The 22,826-nt window shown below is 58.4% G+C and overlaps 1 protein-coding gene across 1 annotated transcript; it reads right to left on the bottom strand.

Annotated features, from left to right (window-relative positions):
* Window positions 1-1,277: 1,277 nt before the first annotated feature.
* Window positions 1,278-21,742, bottom strand: FOXO6 (forkhead box O6). Its single transcript, XM_045858426.1, has 2 exons — window positions 20,842-21,742; window positions 1,278-3,459 (listed from the first exon to the last, which is right to left on the bottom strand). The coding sequence occupies exons 1-2, from the start codon at window positions 21,253-21,255 to the stop codon at window positions 2,197-2,199; spliced, it is 1,677 nt and encodes a 558-aa protein (XP_045714382.1). The 5' UTR covers window positions 21,256-21,742; the 3' UTR covers window positions 1,278-2,196.
* Window positions 21,743-22,826: the final 1,084 nt, after the last annotated feature.

The raw sequence follows: 22,826 nt of genomic DNA, 5'->3' as shown, positions 1-22,826 counted from the left end.
TTCTCCCTCACCCACCACGTCCAATCCACAACACAGTCCTGATGACTTTACACCCAGTGAGTCTCTACGTGGCCTCGTCCTTTCTCCTCCAGCCCCACTGTCTTCTCTCCGTCCTGATTTGAGTCACCACTGGTTACTAACCCTCCTCCATTGTTGCCCCACTCGGGCCCATTTGCTCCCCTGTCATCATTCTTTCCATCTCTGCACTTTGGCCACATTAAGCTGCCTTTTGTCCTGGAACCTACATGAGCTCTTGACTCTAGGTTTCTGATCTTGCTGCTCCCTCTGCCTGAAGCTCTTCCGAACTTCCCAATGCCAACTCATCCTGCAACACCTGTGACAACACCCCTCCCCCACAGGCACGGCCCTGACTCAAGCACAGGAAAATGTAACTGTGTTATTTGCTCCCACAGCAAACCCCCCCCCCACCGCTCCTCCATTCATTGTAGCTCTGACCTATAATCACCTATTTACTCATCTCTGTCCCCCTCAAGCCTTGAAGTTCCTTAAGGGCAGAGATTGTACTTATGTTGCTCTCTATGGCAGCCCCAATGCTTGACACAAGATCTGGCATAAAATAGGTGCTTAATAAATCTTCCAGATGAATAAGTGAGTGGGTGGGTGCAGAACCTGTGCTGAGCACTTACATACTTTTATTTACTCACTCCTCACAAGAAATCCATGCAATCAATGAGTGGTATTATTCCGGATTTAAACCAGGAAAGCAACACTACCGAGGTTCAAAACATCCAAAGTTCATACAGCTGGTAAAAAAAAGAGAGAGAAAGAGAGAGAGAGAAAGAAAAAACCACCAAGCAGGGAATAGATGGATTCAAATGGAAATCTGTGAGCCTTCAAAGACCTCCTTTCCTCCACGCCACCCTGCCTTCCCAAGCCCTGTTCCCTCTCTGACCCTGTTTTCTCATCTGTGCATAACCTAATACAGAACCTGACACTAACAGGTTCTCAGTAAGTATCTGTGCCTTCTCTCCCAACTCGGAGGGTCATTCAGGGCAGAATTTCCCCAGGCCAGAAACTTCCTGCAGCACATGTTCACAGAAACAGGTGCAGAGCCCCACACAGGCACATCCCCAGCATCCCAAACGCAGGAGGCGCTTAACCAATGCGCACTGAGCAGACAGGCAGCGGGAAAGGCTGACACACACCCTCCGACACAGAACCACAATAGGGACTCCGGCACTGGAACGCCCGCCCCCAGGATCCCTGCCAGTTATCCTCCTCCCCCGCCACTCTCCCTGCTAGCCCAAGGCGCGGGAAATATTTAAAACAATTTTATTCATGAAAATATGCTGTACAATGCACTCTACATGGCCTCGACACGGCACACACGCACACGCTGACGGCACGGCCACGGTACACAGCCTACGATATGCGCCGGGGACGCCGCGCCCACAGCCCGACCCGACACTTATAAATACGGGAGAGAGGAGCCAGGACTGGCACAGAGAAGGGGAAAGGGGTTTGGGGGTTAGGGGTGGATCCGGAGCCGGGGCCCACAGGAGAGGCTGAGACCTGTACTGCGGAGGGCGGGATCTGGAAGGGCGACTGACTCTGGAGGAGGGGAGAAGCCAGGGCTGACAAGGGAGGGAGGGCTGGATCATGACCGTGGAGGGTCAGAGGGTTTTGGGGCTAAAGGAGGACAGCTGGAGGTGCACAGCCAGTCGGTAGGTAGGTGTGAGTGTGTTTTCGGGAACGGGGTGCTGGCTTCCGGTGGGTGAAGGTAAGACCAGTGAAAAGTGTCAATTGGGAAACCAGATCGGGGCCGGGGGTGAGCAATTCCCCACCGCGAGGGCCCCCCACAAAAAAAACGAAGATTCGGAGACAGCAGGACTCAGCTGCCCTCGCCCCGTTTCCGGGTTGGCTCCCCCGACCCGCGCAGCCCACCGCGCCCCTCCCCACTCCCACCCAGCCCGGAACTCAGCCTCCACCCCCGGCTTCCTGCCCGGGGAGGAGGGGGAGCGGCTACCAGGAGTCTGGGCAGGAATGCGGGGTGCCCCCGCCCCTCCCTACCACTTCCCTCCGCAGCCATCTTCTGAGGGGTGTCTCTAGCAGGGCCGGGGCCGCCTCCTGGGTCCTCTCTGGAGCTGGGACGGGGGTGGGGACCTGGGGATCAGGATGGGAAGACAGAAGCCCCTTGGGGGCGGGGCAGACACCCGGGGCGCAGAAGGCGGCGGCTCAGCCGGGTACCCAGCTCTGGTTGGGGGGCGGGGCCCCGGCCAGGCCGGGCGGCGGTGGAGGCAGAGCGGAGTCGAAGTTGAAGTCCATTTCGTCGCTGTCCATGAAGTCGTTGAGAATGATGGACTCGACGTCGCACTCGAGGCTGCCGCTGAACATGTCGAGGTCCAGGTCGGCCGGGAAGCGGTCTGGCGCGGCGCCCAATGGCCCGGCGGCGGTGGCGTAGGGCCCGGGCAGCGCTTCCAGTAGGAGGCCACCCGGCGGGCCCCCGAAGGCGGCCGTGTGGCCAGGCGGCGCCAAGCCCGCGGTGCCCGCCTCGCCGGGCAGCGTCATAAGGCTGATGGGGTGAGCTAAGGCACTGCGCGAGGGCACCGGCGGCGCGTACGGGGCCGCGCCCTTGCCGGGATAGGCGGGAGCCGCGCCCGACAGCGCCAGCTCCCCGGGCGCACCCAGCACCGGGCCGGGGCGTGGCGCGGGTGGCGGCGGCGGCGGCAGCAGCGCGGGCAGCGCCCCGGGGCGGAAGGACGGGGCAGCTGGGGCGAAGCTGGCCTGCTTGTTCTCCTGAATGGTCTGCATGGGCAGGCGGCGCAACGCTCCCAGCACCGGTGGCCCGAAGCCTCCACCCCCGCCGTAGGCACCGCCCTTGCAGCCCCCGAAGTAGGCGGGCGTCCCGGCGCGGGCCCGTGGCCCGTACGCGTCCTGCGCGCTGTCCAGCAGGGCCTCGGGCATCCCCGCGCTGCCGCCGTGCAGGCCCATACGGCCCCCCAGCTCCGCAAGGCGGGGCATTTCCCCCGGGCAGCGCGCACCTAGCGCGGGTGACAGCGCGCTCGCCGGACTCGGGTACATGAGCGGCGACGATGGCGCCAGGGCCTCCAGGGCCTCGTCATCCTCCAATTCGGCCGCTTCCCCGAGCAGGGGTCTCCCGCCGCCGCGGAAGTCGGCCCACGCCTCGTAGTCATCGCTGGCATGCGAGGCTGGGCTGGTGGCCCACTTGGCCGGGGCAGGCACAGGCCCCGGGGCTGGTGCGCCCTGGGGGCTGTCGTCGGGGCTTCGCTCTGGAGCCTGTAGTTGCTTCTTCTTGCTTGCCTTGCCTTTGATGCGCAGGAACTTGGCTCCGTTGTCCATGGACACGGCCCTGCGCCGCGGGGTCTTGCCGGTCTTCCCGCCCTCAGGGTTCAGCATCCACCATGAGCTCTTGCCTGTGCCTTCATTCTGCACGCGGATGAAACGGGTGTGGAGCGACAGGTTGTGCCGGATGGAGTTCTGTGGCCAGAGACAAGGACATGGGTGGGGGAGTGGGAAGTGAGGAGGCCATGAGTATGGGGTAGTGATGGATAGAGGAGGGGGAGGAAAAATAGAGAAAGGAGAGGATAAAAGAATGGTAGCAGAGCCAGAAGGAGGAAGGGGACGAAATGGGGAAGATGAAAGGGTGAACGAGGGAAGGGGTTGGGGGTGAGGGAAGGAGGTGTAAGTATCAGGTCGGACAAACTCAGAATAGCTATCTAAACCCCAGAACCGCCTCACCCCGCCCCCACAGGCACTGCCCAGAAGGTGGGGCGGAGCTTTGGGCCTAGCTTTTCCCAAGAGGCATGGCAAACCCGGAGGGCTACTCTTAAGGGGCCTGCAGCAGGGGAGCAAGACCCTTCTCTGGCTCAGCCAAGCCCCACCTCGGGGCTAGCCAGGCTGCCAGGGCCCCCCTCCCCAAGCAGATTATGTAAGGAGTCATGCCGCTGTGGCTCATTTGTCCGCCCCCCTCCTTCCCCAGCCTGGCATGGAGCCAGGAGCCCGAAAACCCAGGGCTCCAGAAATCAATCTCGTGGTGACTGATTAAGCCCTGTTTAGAACTAATTGCTCTTTCGTGTGTGGGGAGAATAAATTACCTGCTTTAATTTCGTGTCTTTAAAATGCAACTGCAGGTAGAGAAGACTGTTAACCCTTTGCTGGGAGGGCCCAGCCAGGGAAAGCAGAACAGGCTGGGCATCCCCACAGCAGGTGGAGGGCTGACACTTTCCAGAGATTTCCCGCGACTCTTCTGAGCCTCTGTGAACTCTACAGAGGCCTTGGATCCCAGCAAACCCCGTAATACACACCCCTGGGCACGGCAATCTCCCACCCCACTTCTGCTCAGTGCCCGCCTTCAGGCCAGGCCGGCTCTCTGGCCTATCCTTGGGGTTAAAGCACCCCCCCCCAGTCCCTTCCCGGTGAAACCTTCACAAACCTCCACAAAGCAAGTGGCATAGTGCCCATTTACAGTAAGAAGACCAAGGCTCAGAGAGGTGAAGTGGCTTGCCCAAGGCCACACAGCCCTTCCTGCTGTCCCAGGCACTTCCCTGGGCTTTACCTCTGTCACCCCACACATATCCTCTTCTAAATGTCTTTTGTGCCAGTCTGCAGTGCTCCCCGTATCACTGCCTGCCTTTGCCAGGCCTGTCCTGGGGGCAGAGGAAGGCAGGAAAGGCCAGGGGCGACTGACTTCACAGGAACCTATTAGGCCTGTCACACCCCACCTCTGGGCCTTGACCTCCTGGCTCCCATACGGCTGCAGAAACAGCATGGGCTTGGGCTTCAGAAGGCCGGTCAGGACGTTTGTCTCTTTTCAGCCACCTAGCTATGTGACCACGGGCTGTTGACTTAACCTCTATGAGCCCCAGTGCCTCAGTGAACTACCCTGGAAAAAAATGGGTGACATTTAGTAGCCACCTCGGAAGGCTGTTAGGTAGGTCATCACCTGAGATATGTGTGGGTGTCTGGTGAACACACCAAGTGCTCATAAACGGTTAAACCCCTCACCGTGTCCGGAAGACCTCACCTCTGAGATCACCAACAGACCTGCTCTGTCTCTGCCTCCTTTCTATTACGCTCAGTGTAACCGTGCTGGGCACCAACAACTCTAGAAAGCTGGCATTACCCCATTTCAGGGACCAGGGAGTGGAGGCCTGGAAGCATGATATAACTTGCCCACGGTCCCACAGGCAGCACTGCCAGGCACCACTCCCGACATGCCCAGCTCGAGGACCTGTCTCCGCCCAGCCGCGTAACCACTGATCCGTGAGGGCTGCCCTCCTGCCTCCTTCCCATCAGCGTCCAGAAGGAAGGGCCCTTTCTGCTGCCCAGGGTACCCTCCCTCAGCCCAAGCTCCAGGTACTGACCTGGTTCTTCAGGGCCCCAGGTGCCCTATCTCCGGTACTTTCTGGTCTTAGAAGGTGACATCTGGGGCTCCAAGGCCCCTCCCAATGTTGCCCTGCCTGGTTTCTCCTGGGACCCTTAGAGGAGGGGAGCTGGACCCCCAGGGAGTAGTGTTCCCTCAAGTAGATACCCCCTTTCCCCAGCTCCCGCCCCTGCACCTGCCTCCCCAGCCCCTCCCCCACACCTGTGTTCAGGGTCTCAGGGGCCTCACTTCTCCCCTATGGGATTATCTGGCTTACAAGGCTCCACCTCCCAGCGTCTCCAGCTGAAGGTCAGTCAGGCAACACCTCTTTATCAATGTCACTACGTGCCAGCCTGGTTCTGAGCGCTCAGGGGTAGGGGAAGGAGGAAGGACATCACCAAGTACCAGCCCCTACTCCGCACTACCTGTTCAGCCCCAAATGTTGTACCTGCTTTATCTCACATAGTCACTTATCAAACTCTTTACAAGTCAGGGATTGTGATCCCGATCTCAAGATGAAGAGAGTGAGGCTCAGAGAGGTTAAGGAAGTTGCCAAGGTCACACAGTTTAAGTGGCAAAGCCAAGTACTGATATCAGGTTAGTGCAGGGGTGTGAAGCTCATTTTCACTGGGGGCCACATCAGCCTCGCAGATGCCTTCAAAGGGCCGAATGTCACTTTAGGACTGTATACACGTAACTACTCCTTAACAGTTAAGCAAGAGCTCGGTGCTGCCGCCAGGTAGAAACACGGTGCCGGGCCGGATAAAACAAGGTGGAGGGCTGGATCCAGCCCGTGGACCTTGTGCTTGCCACCTGTGGGTTAGTGTCTCTGGGTCTAAAGGACATCACACTCCACCACAGGAGAGAGGACTGAGGTGGAGAATCTCCAAAGCACCTTCGGAAGCCAGTACTCCGGCGCTTCTTAAACTTCCCACGTAAACCCTCCCTAGAAGCCGGCAACATGGGAAGACTGGGAGCACGTCAAAAAAGTCAAACTTCCTTACAAGTCTTGTGCCTCCTTTTTAGGATTCAAGGGAATTTTGCATTGTACTTTATAATACATCCACATTTTTCTGAATACAAATAAAAATGTTCCAGGACTATGCAACTTTGTACCTTTCCCCCCTGTCCCCTGCCCAGCCAGGTACCACTGGATGCCCGAGCTCCAGCCTGAAGGCCCAGCTGATCAGACCCAGAGAGAAGAAAGGTCTTGCTCAAAGTCGCCCGGGGCCTGGTGGCAGAGCTGGGAATTGCATCCCTAGCTCTGTGCTCTTCCCCCTCCACCATCCTGAGCAAGTCCCTCCTCCATTCTGGGCCTCAGTTTCCCTACCCGTAAGCTGACCAGATGGGCCAGCTCTACTCTGAGGACCTTTTCAATTTGATAATGAAAGTTCTTGGAATCATCCAGTCCAGAGTTCTGAAACTTTAAAAAACATTTTTGACACTTTTTGTGAACGGAACCTAAGACAATACTTGAGCGTTACACAGTTAAGCCATCAGGGGATGGGGGCAGGGGTGCCTGGAGCCCTGCCTGCTCGGCACCCTTCTTGCACTTTCCCTTTGGGAGGGATTCCGCAGGCCAGATGGATGGGCAGTTGAGACCTAGATGGGTGCCAGGCCTTGCCCAGAGTGCCCCAGGGAGGAGGCTCAGGGCCGGGTGAGGACCTCGGCCTGTGACCGCTGAGCCAGGCTCTACACTCGGCGTGCACTGGGGCTGTGCCCCATGAGGGAAGTCCAGGCACTGCAGCCTAGTGAGGCTCCTCAGGGCCCAGCCACCTGGTACCAGTCAGAGCTCCGGGCCAAGATCCAATGGCAAGCTCCGATCACATCTCACCCACGAGGCCCCCAGGGAGGCCAGAGGCCACAGAGGAGGTGAGGGTGGCAAAGGAGGGAGATGCCTCTGCCAGGCAACAGTAACCAGGGCTCCCTCTTGGAGTCACCTAGCAACCCGCCACCACAGCCATGCCCTGGCATGCCCAGGCTCCCCTAGTGCCCAAGCTGCGCCAGCTTCTGGGGCCTCACACCTCCCACACCTCCAGACTGAGCTGGGGGTGGTTCCCAGGGGAGACAGGACCTCCCTGATTCTGGGCCTCAGGGAGACCATCGGGGCAGAGGGAAGGGATGGCCATCCACCCTAGTCCCATTTATCCAGCAAGTACAACCTCATTTGCTAACAGCACTCCATTCACCTGACGGGCACCCTCATTTATCCTCCACCCCACTCTCCCTCAGAACCTGGTCCAAGGAGGCCAACCTCCAGGGGCCTCACCCACCAGAGGAGGCTGGTGCAGGGTAGAGGGTGGGCCCTGGTGTTGGTCTGGCTTCTAGTTTTGGCTCCAACAGCCACAAACAATGTGGCCCTGGAGTAAGATGCTTTGACCTCAGTTTCCTCAAATGGCCACCTGCTTCCGCCCTCGCTTCCTTTTGGACCTCCACTAGGCAGCAGCCAGAGTGACCCTTTGGTGTCGCTCGGAGCCCTCCAATGCACCAGTTTCTGACCCAAGACCAGAGGCCAGGCCAGAACCACAAGCCCCTCCGGGGCCTCTCAGACTCCGCCCCCAACACTGTCCTCCTGGATCCCTCCCTCTGTTCCTCCAGCCTCACAGGCGTGGTCCTGCCCTGGGGCCTCTGTCTCAGGGAGACACCGTTCACCCCACTACCCACGTCAATCCCTCATCTCCTTTGAGTCTTTGTCCAGCTGTCTCCTTTCAGGAGGCCCATCCTGACCACTCTTAACAATTGTTCTTCTTCCCTGCCATTTCTGGGCCCCCTGACCCCACTCTAAATTTTTCTAAAGCCATTATCACCTTCTAAATTAATATATAATTTGTATATATGGAGGCAATATACACATTAATAAATCATATGTCATATGTGTAAACATATAATTTAGCCCCTCTGTTTATTATTTATTGTCTGGCTTTCCTTATATTAGAATATAAGTTTCATGAGGGATTTTTGTCCATTTTTTACTGGCCCACATGTGTTTGATACATGTGAGGTATTCAATAAATGTGTGTAGAATGAATGAGAGGGAGAGGAGAGGGAGGGAATATTGTGTGGCAGGGAGAATTAATGAGGCTGGACAGAGTGGCTGGCACATGATAGGGCTTTCTCCAAACCGGGCTGACAGAAGACAACACGGAACGAGAGGCAGTGTGGGGTGGGGAAAGTCAGGAAGAGCATGATCCGCAGCGAGACCTGCGGAGAAGAGCAAGGGCTTCCCCGAGAGGCGAAGACAGTCTCACAGGGCGGACGGAGCAGCTGCCCACTCCAGCCCCCTCTCCTGCTCCCTCCTGCTCTGCAGACAGACTTGGTTAACCCAGGGCATGCTGTGGCCGAGGTCCCTCAGCCTGTACCATCTGGCCGGAAGACACTCCAGGAGCCCCAGTGGGAACAGAATACCCTTGTCCTTGCTGACGGTGTCTCCCTCGTGAACGGGGTCTGATCCATTTGGTGGCGGCAGCTCATCTATCCAGCAGGACACCCTCATCTATTCCCAGGACACCCTTCGCCCACGAGCAGTAATGCATTCATCTGACAGCACAACCCCATTTATCCAGCACCCCAGTCCCATTTATCCAGCAAGTACAACCTCATTTGCTAACAGCACTCCATTCACCTGACGGGCCCCCTCATTTATCCCGCAGGACACCCTCATTTATCCTCCAAGGTGGAGGCTCCCCTTCCTCCTGCGGTGCGGCTGTGTTCTCCGACGGTGCAGCCCGCCTGGTCCAGCAGGACGCCATCTCTCCTACAAGTACACTTCATCCCCCGACAGTACAACCTCATTTATCTCATAATGTAGCCTCACCTTGCCTCCAAGTACCACCTCATTCCCTGACAGTACAACCCTGTTTATCTTCCACTACAACCGCATTCCTCCTTCCAGCACAGCTTCATTCTCTGATGGCTCAACCTCATCCACTCTTACTTCTCCAGCCACAGCCTGCCAGGAAGTGGGGGGAGAGGGGGAAGAGAAAAGGGGTCCCACAGTCCCTGTCCCGTGTCTACAGAGGGCTGCCTGGTGTACTATGACTACGTCCAACCTCCCCAGGCCCAAAAGGGCCCATTGACTTTGAACTTTGGGTTGCTTGGCCCAGCCAGCACTCCATCGCCCCACCTCCCCTTTGGTCCCCTTTGGTCCCCTCTGGGGCTAACGAGGATCTACAGGATGGGTTCCTCTATCTCCCCAGGGGGGAAAGGATCCCAACTGATTGATAGGGTTTGCTGATTTATGTGGCATGGATACTCCCATCACAGCCAATTTGAAGCTGCCAATATAACGTGATCACTGAGTATGAAACTGGGAAGAAGTGTGCACGACGGCTCCCGTGAGCCAGTGCAGGCCAGCACACACCACCGGCCGTGCTTCTGACGCTGGGGCAGGAGAAGGGCGCCACCTAAGCCCTGCCAGACCCAGACTAGGTTCATGACATACTATTTTACAAAGGGGGAAACTGAGGCTCAGGTGGGTTAAATGACTCCTGAGGCCATGAAGCTGGGAAGTGATGGAGCCAGGTCTAGGTCTCCGGGCTGTTGGATTCCGAAGCCAGGGTTCATACCCCTGGGGGTGGGGGCAACATCGCCCTGCTGCCCACATCAGTGGCCAGCCCTGCCTTGGTTCTCAAGCTCGTTTCCTGGCTTGTATCAGAGACAGGAGGCCCTAGGCTTGTGCCCCATCCACTATAAACCCTGTGCAACCTCCTGGCCTCCCTGGCCCCTGGGGAATTTCAGGACCCCTCTCAGTTAAGTCCAGGGTCTTGTGTCAATCTAGCTAAGCCCAAAGCCAGGTATGAATGCCTCTCCAGGTTCCATCACTGTCCAAGGTTCATTCAGCCCCTCCCTCAGGAAACCGAGCCTGTCTACAAGGTGGGGATGGTGATCCCCAACTTCATGCCAGTGACATTGGGCCTCCTCTGTAAAACAGAGCAACAATACCAACGTCCATAGGGGAGGTCTGGGATGCGGATGATATCCTACACATCAAGAATCCCATCCTCTCTCTGTCTCGGAGTCCCAGGAGCAGCCCCTGTCCCACCTCTTACCCTCCACCCCACTCTGGCCCCAGTCTGGCCCAAGAATACACACCTGTCTCAGACAGAGCCACAGACTCTCCAGGGGTCACTTGCTGCCTGGGGTGAAGCTGGGGAGCTCAATCCAGGCAGGCTTCCTGGCAGAAGGGGTAACCTGGATGACCACAGGGGCCTGAGGCCATGTGTAAATCCTTGGTACTAAGGCCTGTAGTAGAGGAGGGGTAGAAGGGCAGGTGGGGCATCAGGGCCACAGGTGTTGACAGGTGAGTAGGCTTGGGGTCAGCAGTAGGACAGAAGTGGACAGCCAGGGGCTAAGAGGAACCAAATGCTCAAAACAAGTCATGAGATCAAGGGATAGGCCCTGGCATCCTCCACCCCAACTCCAAAAGACCACAGAGCCCATACACCCAGCCTGGGCAGCAAACCAATCAGTAGCAGAAATCCAAGCTCAGCCCTACATGGCTCCTCACCACCTGTGGGCCTGGGTCCAAGTCCACAGTGCTATTCAAGAGCCCTTGATGCTCTTCAGCTTCACCACCTCCATTCTCTTAAGGCCATGTGAGGCTCCAGCCACCCTGGGTGTCTCACACTTCCATGCCTTTGCACACTCTCTTCCTTTTCCTTTCCCTCTCTCTGCTCAACTAGTTCCTGCGGCTCCATCAAGGCTAGCTCTGTGGCTTCTTCACAGTCCCCTCTGCAAGCCCCCAAGACAGCTGCTCCCACCTCAGTGTTATAGCAGAAATCTAACTGCAAACTGGAATATAACTGTATGTAAGCCTGCCTCCCCACTTGAACTTTGTGGGCAATCCTTAGCCCACAGTAAGTCACACATAGGATAGAGCTCTCAGCAGCCACAAACCACTCAGGGCCAGGCCATTCTGTGCAGAGCCATTCAGGCCCTTCCCTGTCTCCCTCCCTCTGCACCAGCACCTCCCCACACCCCTGCTCAGGCCCTGGGAGCAGCTGCAGTGACCTCACCCAGCCCTGCCCTGCGCCTGGCTCTGGGGAGGGCCCAGCAGCTGTGCCCCAGCCCTGCTGGCTGGCTCCTGGAGGGAAAAGAGGAAGAGTCGGCATGGTGCCAAGAGAACCATCTGCTCTCCCAGGGGCATGGCCACCCGCACAGACATTGGCCTCACCCCCAGGGGCTGCCCTTGGCCCCCTGTACCCATGCCAAGGGGCTCCAAGAGCCCCGGGCAGCCCACCCAGACTGGGGCACCAGCCATCACCTGCCATCTGTCTTCTCCTGGATACTGAGAAGTCCTTACAGGACATGTTGCAGCACGAATGTCCACTGAAAAATGAACAAGTGCTCAGGGTAAGCTCGGCACAGAGGCCAGAGGGCAGCCCTGGGTGTGCTGAGCCCTGCCTGCCCCAGCCTCGCTGGGCTAAGAGCCTGTGATCTCCTGGGGAGGGGCCTGCACCCCCTCACATCTGCTCAGCTGGCAGGTGCCTCTGGCAGAGGGTAAGCCCCTTCCCCCACAGCCCCAGCTCAGGTTACAGAGGAGGCAAGGCCAGCTGAGGACAGGGGGAGGGGACAGGAGGGGTGGAGGAAGCAACACAGCTTCCCAGGGTGTTGGGGGAGGGGAATTCAGATCTCTAGATAGGACTCAAAGCCAGAGAGGAAAGGACCATGCCCAAGGTCACAAAGCCTCCCAGTAGGCAAAGAGGAGCTGGTGTCCAGGCAGCCCTGGGTTCAGGAGTGACCTTGAACAAATCATTGCCTTCATCTGTAAAAATACAGAGCCTAAACCCTGCCTGCTTGCCTCCCAAGGCCATGGGGAAGGCTTTGCCGGCTAGAAAGCAGTGGGTAACCCTAAGGGCAGGATAGAGCTTGGACATCCTGAATATCTGACATCTCAGGAACAGAAAGGGAAGCATAAGAACAAGGACCCCTCTTCCCCAACACACACACACACACACACACACACACACACACACACACAAAATCAGTGCCCTCAGAGATCAGGGCCCAAGGACCCCTACCCTACATAGTAGCAGGGAGGTAGTTCTTTTCCTTCCCCACAGCAATGGATAACAGTAATGATATTTGCTAAGATTTCCTGAGCACTTTACATGCATCTTTCCTATAATTCTCACAACAAAGCTTGGGCATAAGTCCTATTATCCCATTTTGTAGAAGAGGAAACTGAGGCTCAGTTGCCCCAGGCCACACGGAGGATGAGTGGTAGAGCTAGTATCTGCTCCTCCCTGCTTGTTCAGACCCCTAACCGTACCACTGTCTCACCTCCAAGATCCTCAAGTCACCAAAGGGTGCTGCATAGCAGCTCAGGCCTGGCATCTTAGACTCCACCCCCTCTAAGGTTCGTATTCTCTACCCTGGTACCAGGCCTGCACTGGGTACCTGGGCCAGTCCCCTGTACTCCATCGTCCACACCGCCCTGGAGTGATCATTCTCCATCCCGTAAAGCTTGAAGAACTAGCTCCCCACCTTGGTATTCAAACCACTCACCCTCAGGCCCCTGCTTACTTCTCCAGCCTTAAGTTCTGGCCAGTACAGCCAGACCTATAAGGGATCCTGCCCTATGGGTCTAACCTCCTTTATCAGTTCCCCTGCCCCACCTCCAAACACCGTGGCTCATCATCTGGCCTTCCATCATGACCCTGAGCAGCCCATCCTGAAACAAAATTGGGAGTCCTCATCTTGACTTGGGAGCACTTCAAGCTCAGGGAGCCTTTCCGTTCCTCTGAGTGGCACTACTCAGTGGGCCAGGAGTAAAGTGAGTGGCAGAAGCTGTCATCAGGCTTGGGGCATGCCAATGAAGAGAGGAGACATCACAGGGCGGGGGACATATCTCAGAGAGGTCTCTGACAAACCCAGGGACCCCAACCCACCCCCCAGGCTGCAAGCCTCAGGGCCAAACTTCAAGGGAAGCACAGCAATGATGAGGGCAGGGGCGGTCAGCTTGGAGTGGCCTGGCCAGAGCCCTGGTCTCGGAAAGAACTGGCCCTGGGGAGTTTCAGTTCTGTCACTTACAGCAGGATACTGGGAAAGCCACTTTATTTCTCTCAGCCTTAGTTTCCTCATCTGCAAAACAGGGACAGTAACAGTATCAGCTTCACAGAAGTGCTGTGAGAATTAAATAAAATCATGCAATGAGAGTTGACTCCTGAGCTGGAAGAGTTTGGTGTGGATAAAGCAAGGGTCAAAAGACAGAGGGGTGAGTGACGTGGCCAGAGCGGTTGACTGGGGCCAGGTGGCCAAGGCCTTGAGCTTCACGCTGAAGCCCCAGGATTGGATCCTGTAGTAACAGGACGGTGCTGTACACATGCTCTTGTCTCTTCCACCGGATGGGGAGCTATCAGACAGCAGGTGCTGCGACTTTCAGGTTCCTCACCATTCTGAGTACTCACACTGACATTTCCCCTTCGTCCCTGCAGCCAAAGGCTCTCAGTGGCCGGGGGCATCAGCCCATCCTCTCCCTCCACGTTCTATACAGTGTAATTCCTAGGATGTGGGGGCTGGGCAGATGTGTTGGAGATGGTGGGAGGGTACGTCAGGTCCCTTGGAGCTGACTGCAGGGTTCAATTCAAAAAGAGTTAGGAGGAGGAGTGGTGCAACACTGGGCAGCCTGCTTAGAGAAGAGGCTGGTCCACACTGGGAGCGGAAGACAGGGATAAGCAGGAGCCCAGGAAGTTACCATCTAGGGCATCAGTTCAGAATCTGACCCATCACCAGACAAACCTGTTAAAATACAGATTCCAGAGCCCATTCGATGAGAGTCTAATACACAGGGTCTGAGATGGGGAGTCAACACCTTTATTCGCTAAAAGCTTCTAAGTGACTCTGATCATCGGCAGGGTTTGCCAACAGCTAAGGATTTAAGGCAGGAATTCTCAGGCAGAGGCGGTGGGTTCCAGAATCACCTGGGAGCTAGGTCTTTGTTCAAACCACTTAAGCACTCCGCCTAGTTTCTGAGGGGTTTCCCCAGGGATCAGTCCACGAGAGTCAATAGCTGCCTTGGTGAGCATGTGACAATGGCGGTGGGTGTGGGTTGAGAACTCCAGTGTCTGGTGTAAAGGTGGCAGTGGAAAGGCAGCCTGAGAGCAGAGGCAGCAGGGAACGTGGGAGGGAGGGCAGGGCCTGGACAAGGCCAGCAGAGGGCCCAGGGCGCAAACAGAGCAGTGAGAGCTTGGTTGGCTCCCAAGGGAACTGAGTCCCAGAGGGCTCTGGGTGGGGCATGCGCAAGCCTTGGGGCAGGAAGGTCTGCTGATGCGTGGGGCTGGTACTGCACCATCACTGGAGATGGTAGAAACAGACAGGTCTGCACCAAAACCGAGGCTCATCCTCGTCCCAGCTATGCTGCCTGGGCCAGATTCTTTCACCTTTCGGGGCCTCCATTTCCTCAACTGCAAAATGGGGCTATAAACACATACCTGGCAGGTCCCAGGGAGGATGAAATGAGAGAATTCATGTGAAGTGCCTAGCACCACCAGACGTTATGGCTCTTAATTCTTGTTCCCCTTCCCACAAGAGGCATCACCCCCTAGAGGCTAGAAAGGTTCTCTGCAAAGAAGGAGGCCCTGGGGGGAGGGTGTGGGAGGCCCCTCCCCCACACGCCACCTGGCCCCCCTCCCACCTCCACATATGGGTTGGGGGGCGGGGAGAGGCAGCAAACAGCCAAACCGTCCCAAACAGGAGTTGGTTTCTATGGTAACCAGGGTGCCAGGAGGAAGGGGGATGCTCTAGATCCAGCTGTCCCCTGAGCACCCTACCCAGGCCCCAGAGCCTCAGCTAATGCCCACCCAACACCCTGCACCCCCATCTGCCTCCTCTGGGAGCCAGCTGGGTCTACCATGAGTACTCTCTTCATTGTGCCCAGAGTAGTTTGCCACCTGGGTACTGCTAGGGGCAGGGTAGGCAGTTCCAAGCAGGAGTCTTGAGTTCGAGTCCATCCAAACTTGTACTCAGATGCTTCCACACTGAGAAATCCCTCCTATCACTACTTCATGCCCTCGGTCCCAACTAACCCCTCACGACTCCTGGAACCAGAGGGTTTGTCAGACACAGCCCAAGAAGGACCTAAGACGGTGTTAAGCCCCTTTGGACACTGATGAGAATACCAGGGACTGGAATGGGAGAGAGCTTTGCTCCAACTCACACACACTGGGTCAGGTTTCCCTGCAGGTGCTCTGTCCACCCCTCTCCCACTCCCAACTCCACAGCTCCCGCTGACCCTAAAGGACTGAACTAGGGCACCCTGAGTGCTACTCCAGGAGATGGGGCATGGCTAGGAGGAGGAAGCCCTAACTTTAAGACCTGTAGCAACAGAATGGCAGTCCCAAAAGTCATGAGCTCTCAGTCACTTGGTGTATGTGAAGGGACTCCCCCTTCCCCCTGATTTGGATATAGAAGAACTGGACGCTAATGGGTACCTGTTTCCCAGGTACCCACCCCCACAAGCTGCAGCAGGGAGGGGGTACTGGTGAGTCAGCCACAGGTAAGGGAGACAGTGAGGTGAGGGGGCGCTCTCTGTTATAGCGATGTGCCCACATCCCAGAGGCTCCCATCCGCAGACACAGTCCAGAATCGCCCTTCACCCCTCACAAGACACACATAAAGGGACTTCCACAGCCCCCCCGGACTACATGTGATGGCCATCGCCACTGAAAGACAGGGGAAAGAGCACCCTTTCAAAGTCCAAATACAAGCTCCCTTCCAGCCTCAATGGCATGGTAAAGACTTGAGTTTTGGGGTCAGAAGGAAGTTCAGTTCCCAGGTCTGCCACTTCTAAGGATGTGACCCCCAGGGCAAGTCACTTCTTCATCTGGGAGACAGGGATCCTAGTAACCACCCGGAAGAATGGTGGCCAGGATTTGATGGGATATGCGCTTAGTTAGCGGGTGCCTCCTTCCCAGCCCTCTCAGACACCCCCACCCCTCTCTGGCAGAGCCCCAACTCCAGTCAGTCCTGAAGCTGGAGTCCTCAGGGCCTGAGAGTGGGGCCCCAAACCGCAGAAAGTGGGGGTTGGGGGGCACTGAACTTTCCAACCCACAAACCCCATCCCACCCACCCCCCGCGCCGTTCATTACCTTAACACGAGTTAAAAATAACCGTCTCATCTCTTTAAATTAGTCTGTCTGCAATTACCGCCTGGCACGGCGCTGCCCGCCATCCTCCCGCTGGAGCGGCGCCAGGTGGCAGGCGGGGGCCCTCACCCTGTCTGTCGGTCTATCTTTCTGCTCCCTGGCGCCCCTCCTTCTCTTCCCAGCAGGGGCGAAGCTGCCCCTAGGGCCTTGGGGATCCAGGTCCCCAAGTTGGGTGGGTATGGGGCCAGGGCTATGGGCTTGGGGCAGGTAGGACTGAGGAGGCAGGCCGGGAGCAGAGAACTGGGGTGGGGGCTCCAGAGTGCGGGGGAGGGGCGTCAGGAGGCCCTGAAAGCCGGAAGGGCCCGCGGAGCCAGCGCTCGTGGGTGGGTGTGAGCAGGTGGCCGTGGGAGTCTGCCGGGCGTGCCAGCAACTGTGCCAGGAGCGGCTGGCACGGGCTTGTGCCCAGGAGGCGGACAGCTGCCAGCCCCCCGCTCGTGCAGTGCAGGGAGGGGGGAGTGAGGACACCCCCCAACTCCGGCTCGGCTCGCACAGCCTCCTCCCACACCCCACCAGCCCTTGGGACTGGGGATCCCCGAGGACAAAGGAGGAGGGAGCCCTGCTCCAGCAGGCTAGGGGGAGGAAAGATGCGGGCGCCCCCTGCACTCACAACCAGTGCTCAGCCCAGCTGTAGCAGGGCTCCTCTCCTGGCGGCTCAGATCAGCCCCTCCTTCTAGCCCCCACCCCACGTAGGACCTACAGGCCAGCTCGGGCCAGATGAGGGTAGCACCATCCCTCCTGATCCAAACCCCAACAGCCAGGCTCCTCCAGGCCCTGAGGGAGAAGGAAGTCCTCACCCACTGCGCTCCTCCCCCACAAGAATGGGAGGCGCCTGGCTTGGCCTGGGAGCTCCCAGGGGAGCAGGCAGCCAGGAAACAGGCAGAACAACTCCAGGAGCTATAAGAAAAAGGAGCGCTAAGTGGAAGAAGCGCCAGGATGCAGAGCAGCCTGGAAGGCTTCCTGGAGGAACCATCACTAGGGAAGGTGGAGCTGGAGCATTTGAGAAAGCGGGAGGCTCTAGCTAGATGTCAGATATCCACCCTTCTGGGGCACTGCAGAGGGATGGGGACCTGCTGCCCAAGCCCTCTTCCCAGACCTGGAGACCCTCTACTCTGAGGGGAACACTATCAGCCTCTTCGGCAGAGTTCCTAGCACCAAGCCCAGCCTCTTCTCAGGCTCCAGCCTGGTGGGTGTACTGTGCTTGCTGCCTCCTTCAGTTTGTGCAACTACCTCCTCACATCACCACTGGGACCACCAGGCAAAGGCCAAACACATCAGCCCTTCCTGATCTGTTCCACGCTACCTCTCCCATGCCACCTCCCAGCCATACCTAGAAGCCCTGGTTCTGTAGTCTAGCATGCCCAATGGTCTCCCAGACCCACCTCCTTGCCTTTGCATATTCACTCAACATTCCCTGGAAGACTTTCTCCCAAATTCTACCCCCAATGGAGACAGCTCAGATCAAGTGCCACCTACTCAGTAAGGGCTTGCCTGGCTCCCCAGGGGATCTAACCTGACTTTCTCATACCTCTGTCCCCACCCCTGGCCCTTTCTGCATGTAAAACACAGGGCCTGGGTATGGAACTGGCTGAGCCCTGATGTGCCCTGAAGGCAGGTCCAGTGTTTTTCCATGTGGTCCCCCTACTCCATCTAACACAGGGTTAGTGCACCCCAGGGATCCACGTGCACCACTTATGCGGGGGAGGAAGGAACAATGGTCCCTGCCCTCAGCCTAGGCAGCTGAGGTGTACCATGGCCCCTGCTAACTAGAAGTTGGCTGGGAGTTGGGGAGGGCCCCTCTACCAGGCCCCTGGCGAGACTGACTGGACATGGGGGAACAGGCAGCAGGGAGGAGCAGGAGTGAGAAGGGGAAAGAGACTCCCTGGGGACCTATGGGTGGGGTTGGGGGAAGTAGAAGAATCACCACCAGGGAATGAGATGGGAAAAGCTAGAGGTCCCTCTGAACAGCCCTCTTCCAGTGGCTGGGTGGTCTCTGCCAAGGCCTAGGTCAGGAGCCCAAGCCTGAGGGTCCCTCTCCAATGCCCCAGACCAGGATGAGCTTCCCAGACCAGGACTCCTTCCTTCCCGAGCCCAGGCACAAGGAGAACCACTGTGTCCTGAGCAGCTTGGTGCAGTGGAAATCGAATCCACTGGGCTGGCGGGAGACCTGGGCTGTCATCCAGGGCCTGATGCTCACTGATGGCCTGAGAAGAGTCCTACCCCCTTCCTGGGCCTCAGTCTCACAGTCTGAGAAATGAACTCGTGGGACTAAGTTATCTCGAGCACATTCCCAATCGCATGTTAGTATTTAGACCTGCCCCTGTTCAAAAGCCAGCAGTGTCCTGCTCCCACACCCAGTGCTAGCGGGACACTATTTCAGAGGCCCTGTAGGGCAGTCGGGGGAGAAACACCTGGATTGGAGTCCAGCTTTCCCATCTACTGACGGTGTGACCTTGGGCAGTTTACTCCTCCACTCCGAGCCTCAGTGTCCAGCTCTATAAATGGTGGCAGTAAAACCCACCTCAGAGACTGCTGAGAGCACTTAAGGAGATACCTGGCACAGATGCCTGAAAGTGTCTGGCACAGGGCTTGGCCCAGAGACCCTCAAGGAACTGCAGTTCTCTCCCAGCTTTCAACCCAATGTCCGCTCTCACCATCTTCCCCCGTTGTCCCCAATCCGTGAAGCCCAGCAGGAGCGCCACCTCCTGCAGCAAGTCCTCCTTGCTTACTCTGGCCCACAGTGCCCTCCCATCCACCCATTCTTCACTCTTTCACCAGACATGCACTGGTGGGTGCTGTGGGCACAGAGATTGCTCTGACACTGCCACTGTCTTCCATAGGCAGGGCGAGGAAGGGAAATAAGACAAGACACAAAAGACCAAGACCTATGACAGGCAGAGAGAGGGCCAGAAAAGAGGGATTCCTAGGCTAGCTAAAAAGGGTTAAGGAAGGCTTCCAGGAAGAGGCACCTGAACTCTGTCCTTCAGGACAGGGAATATATCTACAGGGAGAAAAGGTGGGATGGTGCATGGGGAGCAGGAAGGGAGGTGGGAGGGAGCAAAGCCCAAGGGCAGGACCCACTTGGGAGGAATAAGTTCCAGTGGGGGCTGATCCCAAGGGGACTGGAGAGGCTGGGGAAGGAGGCTCATATCTGTTCCTCCTGCCTGTGACCCCACCTGGGGCTCTCAGGCCATGGGCTCCCAGGTCAAAGCACCCTCAAACCCCTATAATGCAGCCACTGGGCATCTAGAGCTGTCCATACCCATAAGCCCCACCTCCTCCACTGGCACACCTCCTTCTCTGACCCTACCTGCAGCCACCACCAAGCACAGCCCCCTGCCTCCATTTAGGCATGCCTCCCTGGCAGAGACCCCTCTCTTCCGCAGGGAGTCTGACAGCTCACAGGCCTTAGGCACAGCCCCCCATCTCCAACTTCCTATCCCCCCAAAATATCGACTATTCCCACTCCCCAAGGAGATGGCCAGAAGAGGGTCAGGAGGCCACAATCCAGTCAAGCCCCTGTCCTCTTCCAAGATGGCTCTCCCCTTTCTACTGACTGGCACTGAGGCTTCCCCTGGGGTGCCCCTGCCCCTCCCCCCACCCCCAAATACATCTGAGCTCAGGAAGCCAGGGAAGTGGAAGACAGACAGCCTGTGGTAGACAGGAACAGATCCCCAGCCCTCCATACCCTGCCCTAACACCAGCAGGGGTCATCGCCAGTCCTCCACGCTGATAAAAGACAACGGAGGGACAGCAACTGCCCCATGGACAACTCAGATCCCAGGTCACCTGACGAATCACCCCACCCCAGACTGGCTGGTGCCCTGGGGTGAACTGGCACCACAGGAAGAACTGAACCCAGGGTTGCACTCCTCATCCTGGGGCCGGCTCCAGGCAGCACACTGGGAAAGATTTTGGGGAAAGCAGATACTGACCCAAGTCATTATGCCATCTCTTTAAGGATGGTGCCCTGGTGAAGAGGGTAAAACAAGAGTAACCCTAAGCACACTCATGGGGGTAAGAGGCTCCCAGTGTCTGAGACCTGGGAATGTGCACCTCTGCGATGCCCCCAAAGACAGGTTGGCGGTGCCCCTCGGGGGTGCTATAAAGTGTCAGTCAGTCCCTTGTTACCCCACCATACCTCCCACCCTGTAGCCAGAGCATGCACACAGCTGCTCCCAGCACGCCCCCTCCTGTCTGCTGGCCGGCCCCGCGCCCTGGGCACACACTCCGTGACCCCTAGGGGTGGCCCGGGGCCTCCCTCCTGCCGGCCCGCTCTGAGCTCAGAAGCACGGAGAAGCCCCTGAAAGCCCTGGCCGGCAAGCCCAGCTCCCCTCCCCAGCCGGACGCCCCCACCTTCCAGCCGGCAGAGCTGTTGCTGTCGCCTTTATCCTTGAAGTAGGGCACGTAACGGACCATCCAGTCGTAGATCTGGGAGAGCGTGAGCCGCTTGTCCGGGGCGCTCTCGATGGCTTTGGTGATGAGGTCGGCGTAGGACAGGTTTCCCCACGCGTTCCTTCGGGAGCTCTTGGCTTTCCGCAGCGGTCCGACCTCCGCTCCCAGTGGCGGCGCTGGGGCCATCGCCGGGGCCGTCGTCCGGCGCTCCGGCCCGCAGTCCTCGGCGCCCTCAGCCACCCCTGAACCCAGCGCTCGATCTTCTTCGCCGGCCAAGTCAGGCTGCGGCAGGGGCCAGGTACACGAGCGCGGCCGGCTTTGCGGCGCGAAGTCCGGGTCCACGTCCACCTGATGCGCTCGCAGCTTCGCAGCCATGGTCCCGCCCGCCTCGGGCGAGGAGGAAAGGGAGGCTCCGCGGAGGGTGGGCGGGAGGCTCCGGGATCTGCACGCCCCGGGGAGGCCCGCGGGAGGGGTCCCTGGCGGCGCCGGCTCAACCGCGGGGCGCCATGGGCTGGGGCGCGGAGACAGGGGGCTGGACTCGCTGGAAAGCCCAAAGGGAGGGAAAGATGGGAGCAGTGAGGGGGCGGCGGCCCCGGAGCCCAGCGGGCACACACCTCGCCCAGCTCCGCTTCTAGCACCTGCCGCCTGCCTGAGCCTGCAGCCAACACTGCCACCGTCGCTGCCGCCGCTCCCCTAGCGCCGGCCCCGCGCCCGGGCCCCGCTCTCCCGGGACGAGGCCGGATTGCACCATGCCGGAGCCCAAGCCCGTGCGGGAGCCCGCGCCGCCGCCGCCGCCGCCGCCCCGTGAATGCCGCCGCCGCCGCCGCTCCGGCTCCAGCGCCAGCTCCCGCGCCTGCCGCGCTCAGCGCCGGCTGCACCTCGGAATGGGCGGGGGACCGGGAGGGGGCGGGCCCGGCGCGGGAGGGGGCGGGGCGTACCCACTAGCAGCGGCGGAATCCTCTGCCTGCCGGGTGCCCCGCCCTTTGGCCGGGGTGGGGACACAGGGCGCGCGACTCCGGGCGACCCTGCCACAGCCCCTGCAAGGAACAGCGCCGCCTACGGAGCAGGGGAGGAGTGGCGGGCGCGACCCCGCCCCCTGCTCGGCGCTAGGGGCGGGGGCGCGGGGGCGGGGTCCGAGAGCTCTCATTGGTCCTCAGCAGGGCCGTCCCGCCCACGGACTCGTCCGGATCCCTCCCAGAAGCGCGTCAGCGGGTTATTGTTACAACCCGGGGTTTCCCGGGGCAACGGTGACGGGGCGGGACTCAGGGCGCTTGGTCCCGCCTTCTACTCCTGGGAGGAATGCCCAGCCCCCTGACTCTGGACCCTTAGCTTTCCCAAGTCTTAGAAACCTGGTGGAGCTGATGATCCAGCTGGCCTTTGTGCCCTAAACTGGCCTGTGGAAGGAGAAAGGGTTAGGAATACCTGGGTTCTGGGCCAGGCTTTGCCACATTTTTAGCTTTTCCATCTGCAAATGAAGTTTTCATGGGCTCTTAGGGTGCCTGTGAACATAGTTTTAGTGTCTCGGTTCTCAAAGGTTAAAGTGTGAAAACATGTTGCTGGAACCCACAGGATAAGCCTGGATTGGGGCTGTAGATTTTGCATTTCTAACAAGTTCCCAGATTATGCAACCAGGGCTACACTTTGCAAACCACTGTTTTAAAAACTCTGTAGGGTGCTCTTGCGTGGGCTGTTGGAAGAAGGACTTGCCTCATAGTATCCTGTATGGGGAGAAGCTTCTCATTCATTTAACAGATGCTTATTGAGCACCTTTAATGCTCCAGGCACTGTTCAGACCACTACGGCAAGAGCAGCAAAAGAGACAGATGGGGTTCCTACCTCAGAGACTAAGGGCGAGTCAGATGCTTATCAAATCATCATCGGGCCTCAGAAGGGAGAGGCTGGCTGAGAAGTTGGGCAGCCCATGACCTCATCCCACAGGGGCCTAG

This window comes from Phyllostomus hastatus, unplaced genomic scaffold (assembly GCF_019186645.2).
Source record: "Phyllostomus hastatus isolate PE091 unplaced genomic scaffold, TTU_PhHast_1.1 phas_scaffold_182, whole genome shotgun sequence".
NCBI classification, from domain to species: domain Eukaryota; kingdom Metazoa; phylum Chordata; class Mammalia; order Chiroptera; family Phyllostomidae; genus Phyllostomus; species Phyllostomus hastatus.
Note: the sequence above shows the minus strand (reverse complement) of the source record. Positions and strands in the feature narration are given on the sequence as shown.